General features: G+C 50.0%; 1 protein-coding gene across 2 annotated transcripts; it reads left to right on the top strand.

Moving 5' to 3' along the window:
• The first annotated feature begins 1644 nt into the window (after positions 1–1644).
• Positions 1645–18366, top strand: dcaf5 (ddb1 and cul4 associated factor 5). 2 transcript variants are annotated; one of them, XM_061242715.1, is made up of 9 exons: positions 1645–2121; positions 3752–3895; positions 4091–4127; positions 4239–4378; positions 5405–5534; positions 6074–6287; positions 13658–13724; positions 13925–14052; positions 16049–18366. In XM_061242715.1, the coding sequence occupies exons 1-9, from the start codon at positions 1914–1916 to the stop codon at positions 17495–17497; spliced, it is 2517 nt and encodes an 838-aa protein (XP_061098699.1). In that variant the 5' UTR covers positions 1645–1913; the 3' UTR covers positions 17498–18366. The 2 variants fall into 2 exon arrangements, with proteins under 2 accessions (XP_061098699.1, XP_061098704.1); XM_061242720.1 differs by lacking the exon at positions 1645–2121 and adding an exon at positions 2154–2256.
• Positions 18367–19502: the final 1136 nt, after the last annotated feature.

Here is a 19502-nt window from a genome sequence, read left to right as displayed (position 1 = left end):
AACGTGTAATGAACAAATTTCCTTTATTAACCCATATAATTTATTTTTGGACACTTTAATTCCTTGTCTCCCCCCAACCCACTGAATAGTGTAGATTCTGTACTGTATATAGAGAGGGGCCATCGCATTGCAGGAGTGGATGGCACAAAGAGAACTGTGGTCTCTGCACATCTTTATGTAATGGTAACAAGTTTATCTGTCACTCCAAATGCACTCTTAAGACTGCAAGTTAATCAAACTCATTTAAAGTTTCCTTCATTTGCTTATTCCGTGACAGTAGAAGGTCTAATATAAAAGGTTGAGTAAAACAACTTGCCCTGTGATTTGATGACCTGGAGAATGGCAGTAGTCTTGGACTTGAAACCCATTACCTGTGACAGAAGTGGGGTGACATTTGCAAGATCGAGCCATGAGAATTATGAGAACTAATTTCATTTCATTACATTGCACACAGACCGTTTTCCAACTATCCTACCAGAACACAAACACTTAGCAAAAGTGCAAAGGCAAAAAACAGTGGCCGTCATGTGATCTGTACTCTTGCCTGAATTGGATAGAGGAAATCACAGGAAGTGTGATTGGCTCCAAGTTCATTTTTCGTGTTTGTGTCATTTTAGTATCGTCAGTATTGACCTCTAGTGTGGTGTTTAACCTGAAAGAAGGGGGAACAGGCCAGCATTGTCTTCTACCCTGCCTTCATAAAAAGCTCAAAAGAAAAACCCCAGGAAAGGCTACCGAGGTTGTTTTGAGAATCTGAATGTTGTTTAAAAAAAGTGTGCTTTGTAATTGTGACAAAGAAAACCCCAAAGAACACAATTTATTTCTAAATTGGTTCCACTATGAGTATTTTCAAAATCATTTGTGTCATTTTGTTCCTACAGATCTCTGTAACAAGTTGTTCTGTTCTCCTGTGGGATGATGGGGTGTTGTTATTGGATGGTTTCCCTGAGGGAAAAATGTAATTTGCAAAATACTACCACTGTAATCCCTTAATTGGGAATAATAAACTAGACACACTAAAAAATGTGCTTTGATGTTTTATTAAATGATGATACAAGGACATCATTGTGACCAGAATAACAAACCGAACTAATTTAACATTTTATTGTATCACTTCAAGATATGGTGTAATAAAGAGAAACTTCAAAAGGTAAGTTGGGTGGCTGTAGCCTCATGATTAGAGCGCTAGGATTACAGTGGCGAGGTTGTATTTGATGTTTGATTTCCAGCGAGGGTACTGCCATTGTACACTTGAGCGATCGATGCATTTCATCTGAATTTCTTCAGTGTGTGTTCTCTGTATAAACTGGGTGTGAAGAAAAATAATAAAATGACAGTTGTGTATATTGTTCAGGATAAGAGCCTCTACGAATTGCCTGCACGATTAAACGGTTGCATGCACTAGCTGAGTGAATACCTCATGAGGATGCAACAATATGTCAAACTACCTGATTGAGCATTCGTGTGCACTATTATCTTAACTTTATAATCACATATAATAAACATGCATTGTGCTGGTGATTGATCGGTTTGTTTCATACTATGAACGTGACACTTTTGTATTAATCTGATCAGGTGCAATGTGTTATTACAGTATAAGCGGTCGCAAATCATGTACCACAAATCTTCAGTGACTTCGTCTGGGTCAGCTGGGCTGGTGATGTCGGCAACGGAGGAGGAGGTTTCGTGTAGAGCAGGAAGCGACGCGTGTAGAGTGTGAAATGCAAACAAAATCGTCGCTACATTGGGGGCTATTTTCCTCCTCTCCCACGATGTAGTCATTAATAAAACGGTCACGAAGAAAACTTTAACGTCGTCTACACTCGGACAGACACCACGTATGATTGTGACACTGCGGATATTGTAAGCAAGGGGCAGTTAGCGAGCTGGCTACGACGAACAGCCAAAGAAATATGAAAGAGGCGAAGGGTTGCGGTATGCGTTCTTCCGTGGGGTTCCTGTCCCGGCGAAAGATCACCGGGCACCCCCTAATGAAGGAGGAATTTCAAAGGCTCAGACTGGCCGGGTGCACGAGTCTTTATAAGAAAGATATGCTGGGGCATTTTGGATGCGTTAATGCAATAGAGTTTTCCAACAATGGAGGAGAATGGCTGGTGTCCGGTAGGTTGGCATGTCTTCCGTTTTCCCCCTTCGTGCAATATTGTTATTCACAGCTAGCTAATGTCGTATGGAATTGATTGACGTTACGGTAATCGATATCCTTTTCGAAGTATCAAAATCTGACGGTACAACTGTGTACGTGGTTTACCTAATCATACACATTGAATAATATCTTGCTAACTTGTCTGCTCACTATAACCATATCTTAATAATTGTATAGGCCGTGTAACGTTAGCCAGATAGCCTACTGGCGACTTAGCTCGCTAGCTGTCTGAATACAGAATGGCCAACTAGATGGCTAGCTATAGCTAATTGATTAGCTAATGGCTGTCTTGGGAGATCAGGTCTTTCATGCACTTTGCATCCACATTTAATGTAGCTATACATGTATTGCGTATGTGTTATCCAAGGTCGCTAGCTACATGTTGTGCTATCTACACTTCTTCACTAGTTTTCTGGCAAATATCATACAGCCATACGCAGTTAAACGCCGATTAGCTAACTGGCGTGCTGGATAAGGCACTAACGTTATCCCCATCTGCAAGTTGTATTCTGCCTAACTCGCTTGTGTAGCAAGAAGCTAACGCTACCCTGAACTCCAGGACAAAACTTAAGTTGAATAACGTCACATTGATATTGTCAAACTATTTGCTAAGTTGGCTAACACTATTTTACTGAGCTGTTAAATTTAATTTACACGTTATGTAGTATGGAAATAAGATTGTTGATACTAGCTAGGTGTCAACTTAACTAGCGAGCTAGCTAACGTTAATATAGGCCAGGAGCAACTTTTTGAATATCGATCTCAAACGTCAGTTGGCAGTCAGCAATTAAAAGTCATTTAAAGTAAACTTGCTGCGTAGCTAGTAGAAATACGGACAATGTTCGACTAATGTTAGCTAGTTAGCTAACCTAACCAGCGAGCTCGACGTTAGTCTACTGCTGCTGCGTATGTTGGAAAATGTGGCGACAGACATACGTTAGCTAGCTGTCCAAGTGCTTAGCTTGCTCACGTGAAGTAGATGACATGTTTTTTAATGCTTTGCTTGGATGATTATTTCCATCAAGGGGTCCATTTTATTGACGAATGCGGTAGCTAACGGTACCATGGCATTTGCTAGACAAGCTGAAATGGACAAAATTTGTCAGACAAAAAACAATTTGCTAAAGGCTTGTAACGTCAGTTGATTTATAGAAAAAGCTTAACGTTGGATCAGGAAGCAGTTGTCCATATTAATAGAGAATACTCCCTATGCATATTAAAACTTAAGGTAGCTAACGTTTGCGGTGTCATTGTGTTACCGAAATTTCCCATTAGGTTGACATGTCATTGTTTACAATAAACCAAGGCGGTTTGGCATTTCACCAACAAACTAGCTCGATTACACTGTGTCAAGTTTAGACACCACCTGCTTGTGCTCATATAAATGTGGGAATATGTTTTGTATGGTTTATATGCAGACTAACCCCAACATTACTTGTCTTTTTATGGGGACGCAAACGCAACAAGGGCCACTATAGAAGAAGCATTCGTCTATCGTCCATATATGGAACGTCGAAACGGGGTCGATCGGAATGTGGCTGTGACCTGTGTTTGACCCGGAAGTATTGTCTTCTGTATGTTGTGTAGGAGGGGATGACCGCAGGGTGTTGCTCTGGCACATGGAAAAAGCCATCCATTCACGAGCCAAACCTCTAAAACTGAAGGGAGAACATCTGTCCAACATCTTCTGCCTGGCCTTTGACAGCACAAACAAGCGCGTCTTCTCTGGTGGTATGTCTTCAGTTCCTTATCAATGACCACCATTAATCATCAGCGAAGGTAGATTAGGCAGTGATGAATCATGACAGTGGTCTCTTACTCTTGCGTGCTATTTTATATTTCCTGCATGCCTGCCTGCCTGACTGGTTTATACACAAATGGTACAGGTGCTGCTTGTCTTTTGATATGTTTGTCTTTTCCTTCAAGGTAACGATGAACAGGTCATTCTCCATGATGTGGAGAGGTAAGCGATTGCCATCTTGTAAAAGCATTCCGATCATGCTTTATTGCAATTACTACCAACAATAATACTATAACGATAGGGAGAAAATGGTTTATGTTATGCCTTTCCTAGGGGCGAGACGCTGAACGTGTTCTTGCACGACGACGCGGTCTACGGCCTGTCTGTGAGCCCTGTCAACGACAACGTGTTCGCAAGCTCCTCGGACGACGGCCGGGTTCTCATCTGGGACACCCGCGAGCCCCCGCACGGAGGTACACGAGACAGACACAAGTGCACCTTCTAGGGCACAAGCGCACCTTCTGGGGCACATTGGCTCAGGTGGTGAGAGCGGTCAGGAGGGTTGCCGGTTCGAACCCACCCTGGGTGTGTCGGAAGTGTCCCTGAGCAAGACGCCTAACCCACAAATGCACCTGATAAGCTGATTAGTGCCTTCCATGACAGCCAGTTGCCATTGGTGTGTATGAATGGGTGAAAGAGAAGCATCAATTGTACAGCGCTTTGGATAAAGGCGCTATATAAATGCCAACCATTGAGCATTTTGCAATTAAGACTTTGTAGAATTGTATTGTGTACTCTACTTCCTTTGTAGGTCCTAGAGTTGGAAAGCAATGCTCTCACAATGCATGGCGAGGCTAAATAGGGGTGCTAACCCAACTGTGTGTAAGATTGCTACATTTGACTACTGTTTCGAAGATGTCAGGCAAAAACATCAAAGTTAGGTGTTCCTCTTATGCAGTTTTGCAGTTTTGTATTTAATTATAGTGCATGTCATTCTTTATCTGCAATGGTCATCCCTGACAAGGGCTGCAAGCAAAGGCATCGTCATTTCTAAACTTAGCAAAGCTGATGAAGAACATTCAAGCCAAACCTGGTGTCAATTTCTGTTTGTATGATTTTATAACTCTCAAAGTTAGCTCAAACAGCTATTTTCGCAATGGGGATATGTTGTCACCTTTATAAACGCAGCGAGATGCCTCTTGCAGATGCACACTAACTGGAAAAACAGGAGTATTTTCTGAAGTTTTATCAATGGGTGTGTTTTTCTCCAGCACTGGAAAATCCAGGTTTCCGAAAGTAAAAGTATTTTGTTCCAATCACCTGAACTTACAGGGAGTAGAACTAAGAAGTAAAATCAGCTGGCTGAGGTCATGGGTGGAAGGAACACATAGGAGGACTTTTACTTTCTGACCCCTGGACTTTCGACCTTCCTGCCACCAGCAACACAATGCTTCTCTCATTTTCTGTATTTCGGTTGTTTTTTTGTTTTTTTGTCCTAGAACCTTTTTGCTTGGCCAACTATCCTTCGGCATTCCACAGCGTGATGTTCAACCCAGCCGAGCCCAGACTCCTCGCGACGGCCAACTCCAAGGAAGGAGTCGGTCTGTGGGACATCCGCAAGCCGCGCAGGTGCGCTGCGTTCACAATCCTTCTTTTACCTGCCTACGCTTCCCGTAATGTAATTGCACAGTGCCAGGAAAGTTGCTGAAGTTGTGCAGGTGTATGTCCACCAGGGGGCGATAGTGTATCAACAGTAGACATAGAGTGCTCTTGACTAACGGGAGCTGCCATTTGCTTCTAACTTTGCACAATTATTTGTCCACCTGAGTCAGTGCAGTGTTTAATCAGTAGGTCATTTCATATTTACTAGAGAATAGTGCAGTATTTACATTACCTCTCACGAGACAGTCGGTCTCTGCTCTAATGCTCGTTTCAGTCCACTGCAGACAAGAACTGGCTTTGCGATGCTTGTTTTTAGGCAGGTGGTGACACTTCATGTTGGCCAGGAACATCTTGCCCTATATTTTCCTGAGACTATTCCTGATACACTCTTCAACAATTTGGCCTCAATTTTTCTGTTCTACCTGCATGTAAAACACTCGCCTCATCTCTGCCCCTTGGTTCTCCTCCTTACCCACCCCCCCCCCCCCCCGTGCCCCTTCCCACAGTTCCCTGCTGCGTTACGGGGGCAGCCTGTCCCTGCAGAGTGCCATGAGTGTGCGCTTTAACAGCACCGGCACCCAGCTGCTGGCCCTGCGCCGCCGCCTGCCCCCCGTGCTGTACGAGCTGCACTCCCGCCTGCCCATCTTCCAGTTCGACAACCAGGGCTACTTCAACTCCTGCACCATGAAGAGCTGCTGCTTCGCCGGGGAGCGAGACCAGGTGAGGGGCGGGGGAGGGGGCGGGGGAGGGGGGGGCCAGGTGAGCGGCGGGGGAGCAGGTGAGCGGCGGGGGAGGGCGAGCAGGTGAGGGGCGGGGGAGCAGGTGAGGGGCGGGGGAGCAGGTGAGGGGCGGGGGAGCAGGTGAGGGGCGGGGGAGGGCGAGCAGGTGAGGGGCGGGGGAGCAGGTGAGGGGCGGGGGAGCAGGTGAGGGGCGGGGGAGCAGGTGAGCGGCGGGGGAGCAGGTGAGGGGCGGGGGAGCAGGTGAGGGGCGGGGGAGCAGGTGAGCGGCGGGGGAGCAGGTGAGGGGCGGGGGAGGGCGAGCAGGTGAGGGGCGGGGGAGCAGGTGAGGGGCGGGGGAGGGGGAGCAGGTGAGGGGCGGGGGAGGGCGAGCAGGTGAGGGGCGGGGGAGGGCGAGCAGGTGAGGGGCGGGGGAGCAGGTGAGGGGCGGGGGAGCAGGTGAGCGGCGGGGGAGCAGGTGAGGGGCGGGGGAGGGCGAGCAGGTGAGGGGAGGGGGAGCGGGTCCAGGTGAGGGGTGGGGCGGGGGAGCAGGTCCAGGTGAGGGGCGGGGGAGCAGGTCCAGGTGAGGGAGGGGGAGCAGGGGGCCAGGTGAGGGGTGGGGGAGGGGAGGGGGAGCGGGTCCAGGTCCAGGTCCAGGTGAGGGGCGGGGGAGTGCAGCCAGGTGAGGGGCGGGGGAGGGGGAGCAGGGGGCCAGGTGAGGGGTGGGGGAGGGAAGGGGGAGCAGGTCCAGGTCCAGGTGAGGGGCGGGGGAGTGCGGCCAGGTGAGGGGTGGGGGAGGGAAGGGGGAGCAGGTCCAGGTCCAGGTGAGGGGCGGGGGAGTGCAGCCAGGTGAGGGGCGGGGGAGGGGGAGCAGGGTCAGGTGAGGGGAGCGGGAGCGGGGGGCCAGGTGAGGGGCGGGGCGGGGGAACAGGTCCACCTCATGGACATGCACCTCATGGACATGGTTTGCAATTCCACTCTCACTCACTCACTCACTCACTCACTCACTCACTCACTCACTCACTCACTCACTCACTCACTCACTGAAATGGCTGAACTGGGTGGTGCTTCTCATCAATGACACTGTGTCCTCGTTGAAAAACATTTTTTGATAAAGTAGGTTCTCTTTTAGCCTCTGCCTGTTCCTGAATGAATCGGTGGGCAGTTAGGTTTCAGTATTTTGCGTTTGGGATTTTAGCTTTGGCTGTGACTGAACAGTGGCTGGACAGTGTGTGTTCTGCACATCTGCAGTATCTCAGTAAAGCGTGTGTGTTCTGCGCATCTGCAGTGTCTCAGTAAAGCGTGTGTGTGTTCTGCACATCTGCAGTATCCCAGTAAAGTGTGTGTGTGTTCTGCACATCTGCAGTATCCCAGTAAAGTGTGTGTGTGTTCTGCACTTCTGCAGTGTCTCAGTAAAGCGTGTGTGTGTTCTGCACATCTGCAGTGTCTCAGTAAAGCGTGTGTGTGTTCTGCACATCTGCAGTGTCTCAGTAAAGCGTGTGTGTGTCCTGCACATCTGCAGTGTCTCAGTAAAGCGTGTGTGTGTTCTGCACATCTGCAGTGTCTCAGTAAAGCGTGTGTGTGTTCTGCACATCTCCAGTGTCTCAGTAAAGCGTGTGTGTGTGTTCTGCACATCTGCAGTGTCTCAGTAAAGCGTGTGTGTGTTCTGCACATCTGCAGTGTCTCAGTAAAGCGTGTGTGTGTTCTGCACTTCTGCAGTATCTCAGTAAAGCGTGTGTGTGTTCTGCACTTCTGCAGTGTCTCAGTAAAGCGTGTGTGTGTGTGTGTGTGTGTGTGTGTTCTGCACATCTGCAGTATCCCAGTAAAGCGTGTGTGTGTTCTGCACATCTGCAGTATCTCAGTAAAGCGTGTGTTCTGCACATCTGCAGTGTCTCAGTAAAGCGTGTGTGTGTTCTGCACATCTGCAGTGTCTCAGTAAAGCGTGTGTGTGTTCTGCACATCTGCAGTGTCTCAGTAAAGCGTGTGTGTGTTCTGCACATCTGCAGTGTCTCAGTAAAGCGTGTGTGTGTTCTGCACGTCTGCAGTGTCTCAGTAAAGCGTGCGTGTGTTCTGCACATCTGCAGTACCTCAGTAAAGCGTGTGTGTTCTGCACATCTGCGGTACCTCAGTAAAGCGTGTGTGTGTTCTGCACATCTGCAGTATCTCAGTAAAGTGTGTGTTCTGCACATCTGCAGTGTCTCAGTAAAGCGTGTGTGTGTTCTGCACATCTGCAGTGTCTCAGTAAAGCGTGTGTGTGTTCTGCACATCTGCAGTGTCTCAGTAAAGCGTGTGTGTGTTCTGCACATCTGCAGTGTCTCAGTAAAGCGTGTGTGTGTTTTCTCCGGCAGCTCGTTCCTTAAGATTAAAGGAGGGTTTTTAATGGCGCGTGACTTGCCCACCTAAGCCAGTCTGTTTAATGTCGACGTTCGTCCCTCTGCCTTGTTTACGCCGGTTATTGTCGCTAATGCTTTTAGCGCTTCGGCTTTGATTGAGCTGCTGAAACGCTGCTTTGTAATCACAGATGGCTCCTGCGTGAGCGTCTCCATTTTAGCCCACTGACGGGGCCCCTTTGGGTGCTTCAGAGTGCTTTCGCCTGCGCTTATTAATTGCCCATTATAAGGTGGCCATATTCGAATTGAAGTCCTTTGTCTCGATTTGTATGTATGCTGTGCATTTTAAAATGCGTAGAACCGCAGGAGAGTGAATATGAGAACAGACCTACATGGGCGTTGAAAATTACCGTATTTAAAAATGTGCCAGTGTCAAAGAGCTTGCTTGGCTTTTACTTCGTTTTGTGCGGAAATATGTTCAGGTACACACTGTGCTGCTCCTCCAGAGAAAATAAGTTGTCTGGCCACATTTCAGTGAAAAAGTGGGATTTGGGGAATGTCACTTGTGTTACTGTCAGGCAGGTTGCACAACATCTGATGAGGAAAAAATGGTAAATTCCTCTTCCCGAGTTTAGTATCATTCACTGTTTGCGCATACAGTCATGCGGCTTAAAAATTGGTTTCATATTGAGTACAGACAGACTCTGATTTAGCATCAAATTAGGTGAAAACATGGCTGTCCCCTATTGGCCTAGTATTATCACTTCCAGCAGTAACAGTGTGTTTTCCCAGGATGCTTTGCACGCCCCCTTTAGCTACTCCTCCGTATGGCTGCGCTAGATCTCCCGAAGCTGGCCGAGGAGAACCGTCAGGTGACCTGTTGAGTGATTTAGGTAAAGGGGGTGAAAAATTGACCCCTGTGGTACGCCGGAGCCCCGCGCTGGGACGACCCCCCCCCCCCCCCCCCCCCCTCCGCTCCTTCAGACGTTACATCACCGCGCAGCCACGCCGCTTAGCGTTAGCGCAGCGCTCGGGTGTCTGAGGAATGTGCCGAGCGGATGTCCTCGCCAACCCCCGGTTCTGGCTTCCTGGAACCGGAATTTTGACGGGAATTTTGACGGCTTGATGATTCTCCTTAAAGAGTGCAAAGCCAGCAGGATGAGCACTCGGGAGGGGGAGGGAGGGGGGAGGTGGGAGAAGGAGGAGCACGAGGAGGAGGAGGAGGGAGGAAGGGAGGGAGGAGAAGGAGGTAGGAGAGGAAGGGAGGGAGGAGAAGGAGGGAGCGAGGAAGGGAGGGAGGAGAAGGAAGGAAGGAGGGAGGGAGGGAGGGAGGAGAAGGAGGGAGGGAGGGAGGAAGGGAGGGAGGAGAAGGAGGGAGGGAGGAAGGGGGGAAGGAGGGAGAGGGGAGGAGGTGGGGAGGAGGTAGGAGAAGGAGACGGAGCAGGAGCAGGAGTGGGAGGAGGTGGAAGAAGGAGAAGGAAGAGGAGGAGGAGGAGGAGGAAGAAGAGGTGGGAGGGGAGGTGGTGAGAGGAGAGGTGGGCGGACAGACATGTTGAGCTGGGCAGATCGTGAGGAGCAGGAGCAGGAGCAGGACAGGCAGAATGCCGTTGGCATAGTTACGGGAAGGCCAGGGCTGCGTGTTGGAGCGCTGTGCGCTGGTGACACGGGCCATGTTCTGCCCGTCGGTGTCGGGGACGGAGGAGGGCTCTCAGGAGACCCGTCTTCACTGGGTTCAGCGGCGCGTCTGTTAATTAATCCTCTGGGAACCAAGCGTCCGTATAACAACGTCTGCCATTTTATCTGAAGAATGATGTAATTTTGAGAAACACTGCAGTTCGTTTTTTGCCCTTCTACATTTGGTTAACCCGCTCCCTGCCACATCAGCAGTGGCCTTTTACCCTCATATTTTTTCCTCTTTGGCAAATGTGGGGGCTTCCCAAATTTTTTCAGTAGCCAACCAGAGTCCCATTTCATGTAGCAGGATTACTGAGTTACCTGGATAACTGCAATGAGTGAAACCTGGAACCCTCTCAAATCTGAAACGACTAACTCGGTAATCCTGCTTCATGAAATGGCTCCTAGCTGAGAAAAGTAGCCAGCTAGTGCCGCTGACAGCAGGGAGACACATAGTTCCGATGACATCATTTTTACTGAATTAATTAGCAAACCTTAAGTGCATGTCTAAAAGTAGCCTGTAGTCTGTAGCAGGCCATTTAGCCAACAGCAGCCGTTTGTGGGGCTTCTTGTAACCGCCTGCTACGCTAACCCGTCATTATTCTTGCATAAAATGTAAAAACAGTGAAAAGCTGTTTCTCTTCACAGGAAATGCAGATCCTAAGGAGCGTAAATGCGCATCCGCTAAATTAGCACACGTCTGCGAAATTAGCACAACGTGCCCATTCAGCCAGCCTGAACCAGCGGTTACCGGAGCCGCATTCTGTAGCTCTGTGTAGCATCCATCACGATTAAACTCCCTGTACATCAGGAGTCGCGTGTCTGTAGTTAAAGCTACATCTGGTTCAATGTACTGTTCCGTGGCTTTAAAGTTCTTCTGATGAGCGCTAACTACATTTTCTCCAGCTTCTGCAATGCGTCTGCACATGGCACAGTAAAAGCTTTTAAAGCTGTGACGCTTACATGACATAATGTGTCTAGTATGCTAACTCAGGCATTGCCCTGTTGTGTGAAGTGTTGTCAGCTGGTTTGGAAAGTAATCTTTAAATTTGTGTATTAGATTTTGTGCGCACGTCTGTCCAAACGTAAAGCGAGCACTTAACCTTTTTGGCCGTTCAGCAGGAAACGTATTATTGCAAATGTTTGCCGAAGAAGGTGGAATGTGAAGGCTTTTGAGCATCCCTCCGTTTCCTTGTCCTGTTGGCCTTCAGGTTGTCAGAATGACGGCGGTGAGTCGCAGACGTGCGTGAAAGCGCTGTCGCACTATTCTCTCTCAGGCGGCTGATTGGGGATTTATTGAATTCTTGACATTGCACGCGTACCTGACCAAGTGCCGATTCCGGCATTAATTCAAAGAACGCAAGCCACCACCTCGTCGGCTTGAGGCCTCAAGCTGTTATAGCTATAGGCTGCCTTTACATTTGACAGCAGAAAAGCGCGGGTTACTGCACGCTCGGTACGAAAGCCGCACTTTCTGCTGTAAGGAAGTGTACGACTAGTTGCCTGGCAACGCAAAATTCATGGATTTTCTGGACTGACGGATTGCTCGCTCCCCGAGTGTACGCTGCTCGGTTCTTAAGTCGCACAGTTCAGTCCGTAAGCCTTCGGACAGTGATGCTGCATAACGACGGCTGCAGTTCCCACATGGTTCACATGCTATGGATGTGGATGTAAATGCCTGCAAATTAAAGATGGCAGTCTTGCTCATTGTTTTTTTTAAATCCAGTGTGCTGGACTACAGAGCCAAAAAACCCCCCCCCCACATTTGTGTTACTGTCCAAATACTTATGGACTGCACAATATAACCCCCCTGGCCCCTCCTGGGCGTGTTGGGGCACCCCGTGGTCCTGACCCTGAGTCCGGCGGTGGGGTGTGAGCTCACCAGGGTGCACAGACACGCTCCTGTGGCCTCTCAGTGGGATCAGGCCAGAGCACTGCTGCTGCTTTCTCTCTTCTCATACGATCGGCTCATCAGTGCTGAGACAGAGCAGCCGTGTCACCGGCCCGCTGCACTGTGTTCTCCGTTTAACAGCCTGCCGTTCGGCGCGCATCACCCCTGTGTGTGGCAAAGTCGTGCTTTCGGTTCTGTCTCGAGGCCCTCGTCCTTATCTTTGTTGTACAGGTAGCAGTTGAATTTGTACTTCCCTCTAGGGTCTTTCAGCGAACTTATCCCTGGTTATGGGTATGCACTTTGTTGTACGTCGCTCTGGATAAGTAATGTAATGTAATGTAATGTCTGAAAGGGACTTTTTTTTCGCCCCACATTGGTGTTCTGGGGTTCATAGGAACATTTAGTTAAAAAGCAAGTCCCATATTGCATGTATTGCACTGACTATCAAATAGTGTTTAATGTATGTCAATGTTTTGCTATGTTTGTAAAATCCAGTATTTATGTAAAAAGTTGGTGGAGGGATTAAAAAAAAGGACTTAAACATGCGCAGTCTCCTGTTGTTACGAAGGCCGTTATTTATATTTTAACGTTGATTCCAAATGGGTGCTTTCAGATTATTAAAATGTATTCTGTGTGGCTTCTGTGGACTCCCTGTCCGTGTGGACATCAGAAGTAACTATAGTTCAGAAACAGTTTGAAGGAGTTTGGTTAATGAAATATCGTTGCGGCATCCTTTCTTTTTAACGCAACCCCAGGAGGCCACGAATGCCAAAACACAGCGTGAGTCATTCAGGGCCTCCTGCACAATGAACACTTCAGCTTTTCTGCGTCTTCCAGCTGTGCTGTTGTGGGACTACATCAGTCTCTAATGCAGATTCAGCCCGTACTTCCGCCTTAGAGGAAATGCCTGCTTTCCATTCCCGTGGTGCGTATTGAGGTCATTCCACAGTGTTCTCCCGCAGAATACCCCGAGCCCATCTCAATATTGGCTCATTACCGGCACCTTGCAGCACCTTGAATGCAAATATCGGTCGCTGTGACTAATGCTGAAGGTGTTTCTGTTCCTTTTATGTGTTTGCGGAGTTCTTTCCCTTATGATTTTCCTGCCTACGCACCGTCATTAAGCATGCAAGCTGTGGGACTACAACTCCCAGTGATACCACTGACTCCTGGCAGGAAGTAAAAATAGCTGACCTTTTTTTTTTTTCTCTTCACAGCTGGATAGGAAGTCTAGGAGCAGATGTGGCTTCAGTGTTGCATTGCAGGAATAGCAGAGTTTGAGGGGAATTGGGTTCAGTAACACCATGAATTCTCATTTTTTTTAAAGAAAATTGTGAAGAAATTAAATTGTGCGCCTCTTTTTCCACCATTCGTTATTCTAATGGTGATCTGATTCGGTTTGATGTTTGTAAATTAATGATGAGAGAATTCTGGAATACTCTGTATGTGCTGTGTTTGACTCCTCTCTTTCTGTTCCAGTATATCCTGTCGGGCTCCGATGACTTCAATCTGTACATGTGGAGAATTCCCAAGGATCCGGAAGCAGGTGGGAATTGCACGTGTGGGTGTGTGCTTGTGTGTCTGTGTGCGCTTGTGTGTGTGTGTGTGTGTGTGTGTGTGTGTGTGTGTGTGTGTGTGTGTGTGCGTGCGTGCGCCTGTGTGAATGCACACGTTTTTACAGTTCCTTCTCCGGCAGCGTGTGCTTGTGTGTGTCTAATCACTCTATGCGTCTCTCCTTTCCTGCAGGAGGCCCGGGTCGAGTGGTGAACGGGGCTTTCATGGTGCTGAAGGGGCACCGCTCCATTGTGAACCAGGTGCGGTTCAACCCCCACACCTACATGATCTGCTCCTCTGGCGTGGAGAAGGTCATCAAGGTCAGTGATAGCCCCTCGCACCACTACATCACTTCCTGTTCCTTCTGCAGTAATAGTGTAACAGTGGGTGGATCTTTATTGTGGATACGCCTTCATTTAACAAGTCAAGGGGAAGAAAGTTAGGGTGTGAAATTCAACTTTCACCTGTCAGTTTCTTCTGAAATTAAATGCTCAAACAGCATTTTAAAAAGGCATAAAATGCTCAAACAGCACTCAAATCAGTTCTTGGTGCCTTGGCTACATTCAGTCGGGACAGAAGACAGCGCGTGAAAGGGGTTCTTCTCGAGCCCGTCCTGATGTGGGTTTTGAAAATGCGGCGCTCATGTTTCTTGGGAAGCCCTTTTCCCTGTGAGCTCGGATGTCCCAACTTTGAGAGACTCTGATTTCGGGGGTTCTGCTTTAATGTTACTCTCTTGCCAGAGCCGATCGTTTTAATTGGGTGGCATCTGTGAGAGGACTCACAGAGAAATCTGACTCTTGGTGGGTTAGCTATCTTGAAACCAGCAAAAAATATTACTTACTTCTTTATGCAGGCATGAATGACTATTTGAATTTTTTTTTTTAGAAATCCCCAAGATGATTTTATGCCCATATTTGGTGGGCAGTTTACCTTTTAGATCATAATTTACTGCACACCGCCCTCCCCTCCCCTCTTATTATACGATACTCCTGGCATTTCCTCAGGCTGACCATAAAGAAGCTGTTGCAGCCACTGCCGTAATGCAGCGCAGTCAACTGCAGGTGGCGCCAAAAACAGCAACGCTGCACATTTCAGTGCCCCTGCCTCATCCATCACTCAAGAGGGCTGGAATTCTCTTACCCGGGCCGCCGTGCCGTCAAGGAGGGGTGGTGTGATTTCTCACATCTTATATCCGTGCCTCATGCTTGAGGCGTTTCCTCCAGCCGTAACAGTAATCCCAAAAGTATTCTTCTGAACATTACGGGGATGTCTGTGGTCTGAGTTCTCAGGGGAAACGCGTACGGATGTCTGTGGTGGGATATCGTCTGGGGAACGCATACGGACCGTTTAATTACTCTGGAGAACGGAACGCGGCGCTGTTTCCGTGTGTTCTGTTACCCTCGGCGCTCGATGTGAACCGTGTTTTAGATGCATGTGAATGTGGGAACATGCCTGTCCAGCTCACCGGAATGCTAATGCGGGGGGTGATTTCAGAGGCACAATCGCCCAAAACAAAACTGAGCTGTACCTGTCATAGCCTGAGGGTAGAGCTGCATTCCAGGCAAATCACAGGTCTGTCCGCCCAAAATTATCTAAGAGGTCTGTCCGCCCTCTGTCCTGTTTCTGACCTCAGCTGCGGTCTGTGAGACTCTGTGGGCTGAATTTCTTAGGCATTCTTTATTTTATTATTATTATTATTTTTTACAGTAGTTGATTTTTTTTAATGAATGGTTATGAAAAGTGAAATTAGTGCCCCTCTCCCCCCCCCACCCCCACCCTGGCAAGCGACAGCACGTCAGTAAAAACCTCAGAACCCGTTAAATCTTTACTGGCGCAAGACTCGACTTGGACAGCAGGTTTCACTTGTAAAATCCGAGAGGCTTTTTCCCCGGTTTGTGTTCCTGTCGTAAATCACCCGGGGGTGTGGGGGCTGAGTGGCGAAATGTATATTTGAGTGGTTTTGTGGTGAAAGGTAGTGAAGCTTGCGTTGGTGTGAGGGGGGGTGGGGTGGGGGTGGTGAGGGCGGGGTGTATTGCACACTTGGGGGCGCATGTGCAGGAAACCAGCTGACCCCCCCCCCCCTTCCCTTTCGATATTTCACTCTGTCAGGGGCAGATAAGCGATCCTGCCGTTCCCATTGTGTCAGCACCTGGGTGTGACCGAAATCTGACTCCCCGGCCAGGTGCTGGCTGGGATGACACGGAGGGTATTCATTACGGGTGGGAGGATGAGACAGTTCTGTGACTCTTTAAACCCAACCCTACGTCTCTTTCTTCTTCCCCCCCCCCCCCATCCCTCCGTCCTTCCCCGGGGCAGGTGTGGAGCCCCTACCAGCAGCCGGAGAGCGTGGGGGACCTGGACGGCCGGGTGGAGGACAAGTCGCGGAGCCTGTACACGCACGAGGAGTACATCAGCCTGGTGCTGAACAGCGGCAGCGGGCTCTCCCACGACTACGTGAGCCAGTCCATCCAGGAGGACCCGCGCATGATGGCGTTCTTCGACTCGCTGGTGCGGCGCGAGATCGAGGGCTGGAGCTCGGACTCGGACAGCGACCTGAGCGAGGGCGCCATCCTGCAGCTGCACGCCCGCGGGCGGCGGTCCATCCGCGCCGGGCGCGAGGGCGTGGTCACGCCCGCCACCGTCGCCGCGGCGACCGCCGCCGCCGCCGCCGCCGCGGCCGCCCGCCAAAGCGACTCGGAGCACTCCTCCTCTTCCTCGCTGGCGGGGCTGGACGGGGCGGCGCTCTCGGCCGAGGGGGAGGGCCCGCGGCGGGCGACCGGCCAGTCGTATCAGTCGGTGCGGCTGCTGGACCTGGCCAACGACTCGTCGGACTCCAGCGGGTTCTGGCCCGACCCGGTGGCCCGGCCCCGCTCCCCCAGCCCCCGGGGAGCCTCCAGCCTGTCGAGCCGCAGCACCTCCCCCGCCCGCTCCTCCTCCTCGTCCTCGTCGTCGTCGTCCTCTTCCTCCACCAGCAGCGAGGATGAGGAGCGTCGGCGTGCCGACACCCGCCTGCGGAATGCGGCTCGCAGACGGCGCATGCGCTTCCCGCCGCGCCCCGGCGACCGCCCGCAGTCCGCCCAGGCCCTGTACCGCGCCGTCGACTCCTGCAGCTACCCCAAGATCGCCCTCGAGGACCCCTCCTCGCAGTCTTCCTCCTCCTCCTCCTCCTCCTCGCTCCACGAGGCGCAGCTTTCCGGCAAGATCCGGAAGCAGAAGGGAAGCCCCCAGAAAGAGCGGGACGGGCCGCTGCGTTCCGTGAGCCCCCCGGGCTCCAGTCCGGCGCCCTCCCCCGAGCGCCCCGAGGCGGGGGTACCGGAGAGACTCTCGGGCGGGTCGCAGGACAGGCTGGGAGAGCGGACAAGGCCGCGGGGCGCAGACTGGGACAGCTGTGGGACGGGGACGGTGGAGGGCGGTTCTGACGGTTCGGGGGGACCCCACGGCGCGGGTTTGGCACGCAGCCACAGCCCCCAGCCCGCTGACGGGAGCCGGGCCGGTTTGGGACAGCAGAGCCCCGAACTGAACGGGCAGCACCGCCAGGACCTTCAGTCCAGAGACGCGGCCCGCTCCTCCTCACCCCCCCAGCCGGACGCCGCCGTCCGCAGCAAAGCCCAAAAGCAGGAGCCAGGGGACTCTACCCCCCCAGGCCAGGCCCGGTCCCCCCAGAGGTGCCAAACCGGCGGGGCCTCCAGGCTCAAACGGACTCGAGTCGGGTCGGGCGAGATGGACTCCGAGAGCTCGCCGTCAGAGAAGAAGATCAAGACATGATGACACCTCACCCCCCGAGAGTGCCCTTTAGCAAAAACTCAAACTAAAACAAAGAGCCAAACACCTTAGGGTGGTTCTCCTTTTGGGTTTTTACAATCCGTTTGTTTTTCTCTTTTCTTCTCATTTTGACAGAGGGTGCTGAGACATTTAGAATAAGCACTGCAGGGAGGGAACCTGCAGGATAAAGAATATCCCAATTATGCCGCATCACTTCCTGTCACTCACAAGGAAGTGCTGATCTTCTGGCCACCAGTACATCTGTGAGACTTCCTGCCTAAACTGTGTCATAACCTCTGGAGTCCGGTTTCACAGCCGACGGTAAAATCAATAACATTCTTAATAAGTGCAGACGGTAATCACACTTAGTGCATTTTTTCGTTTTGCTAACTGTTGAGTTTTTAATTTTATTTTTAAATTCCACGTTTTCGGGATAGCTTTCTCTGTTTTTGAAGATGTGAAAAATATACACACATGCAAAAAAAAAATCTATATATATATGTTTCTGAAAAAGATGAGAGCCCTTACTTGGACTGGAGTGTTTAGGTTTTTTTTTTAGAAACATTATTTAAGCGGTTTCTTGCTGAAAGGATAGAGGAGGAGGCCTGGGGTTCATGCATTCATTTGCAGGAAGACGGAGGGTGTGTGAAATCGGACAATCTCATCGTGCTGCAGCGTTTTTTTTTTTTTTTTGAGTTGTACATTAAAAGTTTTACCACAGTGTTCGGACAGTTATCTCTTCATCTTACCTGAGCCTGCAACGGTTTGCATTTCAAAGAAAAGAAAAATCCCATGTTCCCACAATTCTTATGATACTGTTTTGGGACTGTTTGTTATGAACAGACATTAAAAAGTTCCTGAAAATGGAGAAAGTATTTGTTTTGATTTGTCGCCGCCATTGATGTCTGATGCACTGAGGTCACCGTTCTCTGTGAGGTTAATGATGTGCTCTGGTCCTCGTTTTCATGGAGTCTGCGGGTCATTACCCAGGTGTATTCCAGTGAGGATTTAGCGTTATTCATCTGCACTTTTGCACTGGATTGCCATGCGTGTGATCATATCGAGTTATTGCTGGGAGTTTCCCGCTGGAGTGCGGCTAGTTTGCCGGTTCATTTCTTCCACTTCAGGTCTGATGTAGGTGTTTCACCTGATTTTGTCAGCAAGCCACGGCGCTTACTCAAACTGAGTCACGTCTCTGGCCAGACGGGTCTGCAGGAGGAATGAGTCAGTCTGCTGCTGAATTTGTACTTGCGTTTGGGACTTCTCAACACGCTCTGCTTGGATCAATAGTTCAGTTTTTTGCCCCAGAGGCATATAGGTGTGTCTTCCAGGGAAAAATGACACACACACATAGACACACGCACACACACACACACACGCGCGCACACGCACTCACACACACTCACACACACACACACACGCACACACACACACACATACACGCACACACACACACACTCACACATACATGCACACACACACACACACGCACTCACACACGCACTCACACACGCACTCACACACACACACACACACACACTCACACATACACATACACGCACACACTCACACATACATACACACACACACACACACACACTCACATAGACACACATACACGCACACACACACACACACTCACACATACATGCACACACACACACACGCACGCACTCACACACACACACACACACACACACACAGCCTGCCATTTCTGCTTGTTGTTTCTTCTCCAAGCAGAAACTGCGGCTGCCCCCTTCTCTCGGTTGTTGATGAGAGGAACTGCTGAACGTTGGTTTGGGAGCTAACACTAACACGGGAAATGGTAACGTGCTCTGCTCTGCTTCAAATGATGAAAAAGTGCTTTTGCGTCATTGTCCAATTGAGAAGCTGACGTAAGGCTTGTGATTAGGTTTTCGTTGGTTCTAAAATAGTCTCCAAAGCTCCTGATTTTCTCCTGAACTCTCGGAATGGCTGCATTCCTCCAGAAACCCCCGAAAGCAAAACA

This window comes from Conger conger, chromosome 1 (assembly GCF_963514075.1).
Source record: "Conger conger chromosome 1, fConCon1.1, whole genome shotgun sequence".
NCBI lineage: Eukaryota > Metazoa > Chordata > Actinopteri > Anguilliformes > Congridae > Conger > Conger conger.
The sequence above is the reverse complement of the archived record's forward strand: the minus strand, read 5'-3'. Positions and strand labels throughout refer to the sequence as shown.

Bases quoted from the DNA above. Each gene is read 5' to 3' on its own strand.
- dcaf5 (XM_061242715.1), top strand. From the start codon at position 1,914: ATGAAAGAGGCGAAGGGTTGCGGTATGCGTTCTTCCGTGGGGTTCCTG. The intron at 5,535-6,073 runs GTGCGCTGCGTT...CCCTTCCCACAG, and splicing joins GACATCCGCAAGCCGCGCAG to TTCCCTGCTGCGTTACGGGG. The intron at 6,288-13,657 runs GTGAGGGGCGGG...TTTCTGTTCCAG, and splicing joins TCGCCGGGGAGCGAGACCAG to TATATCCTGTCGGGCTCCGA.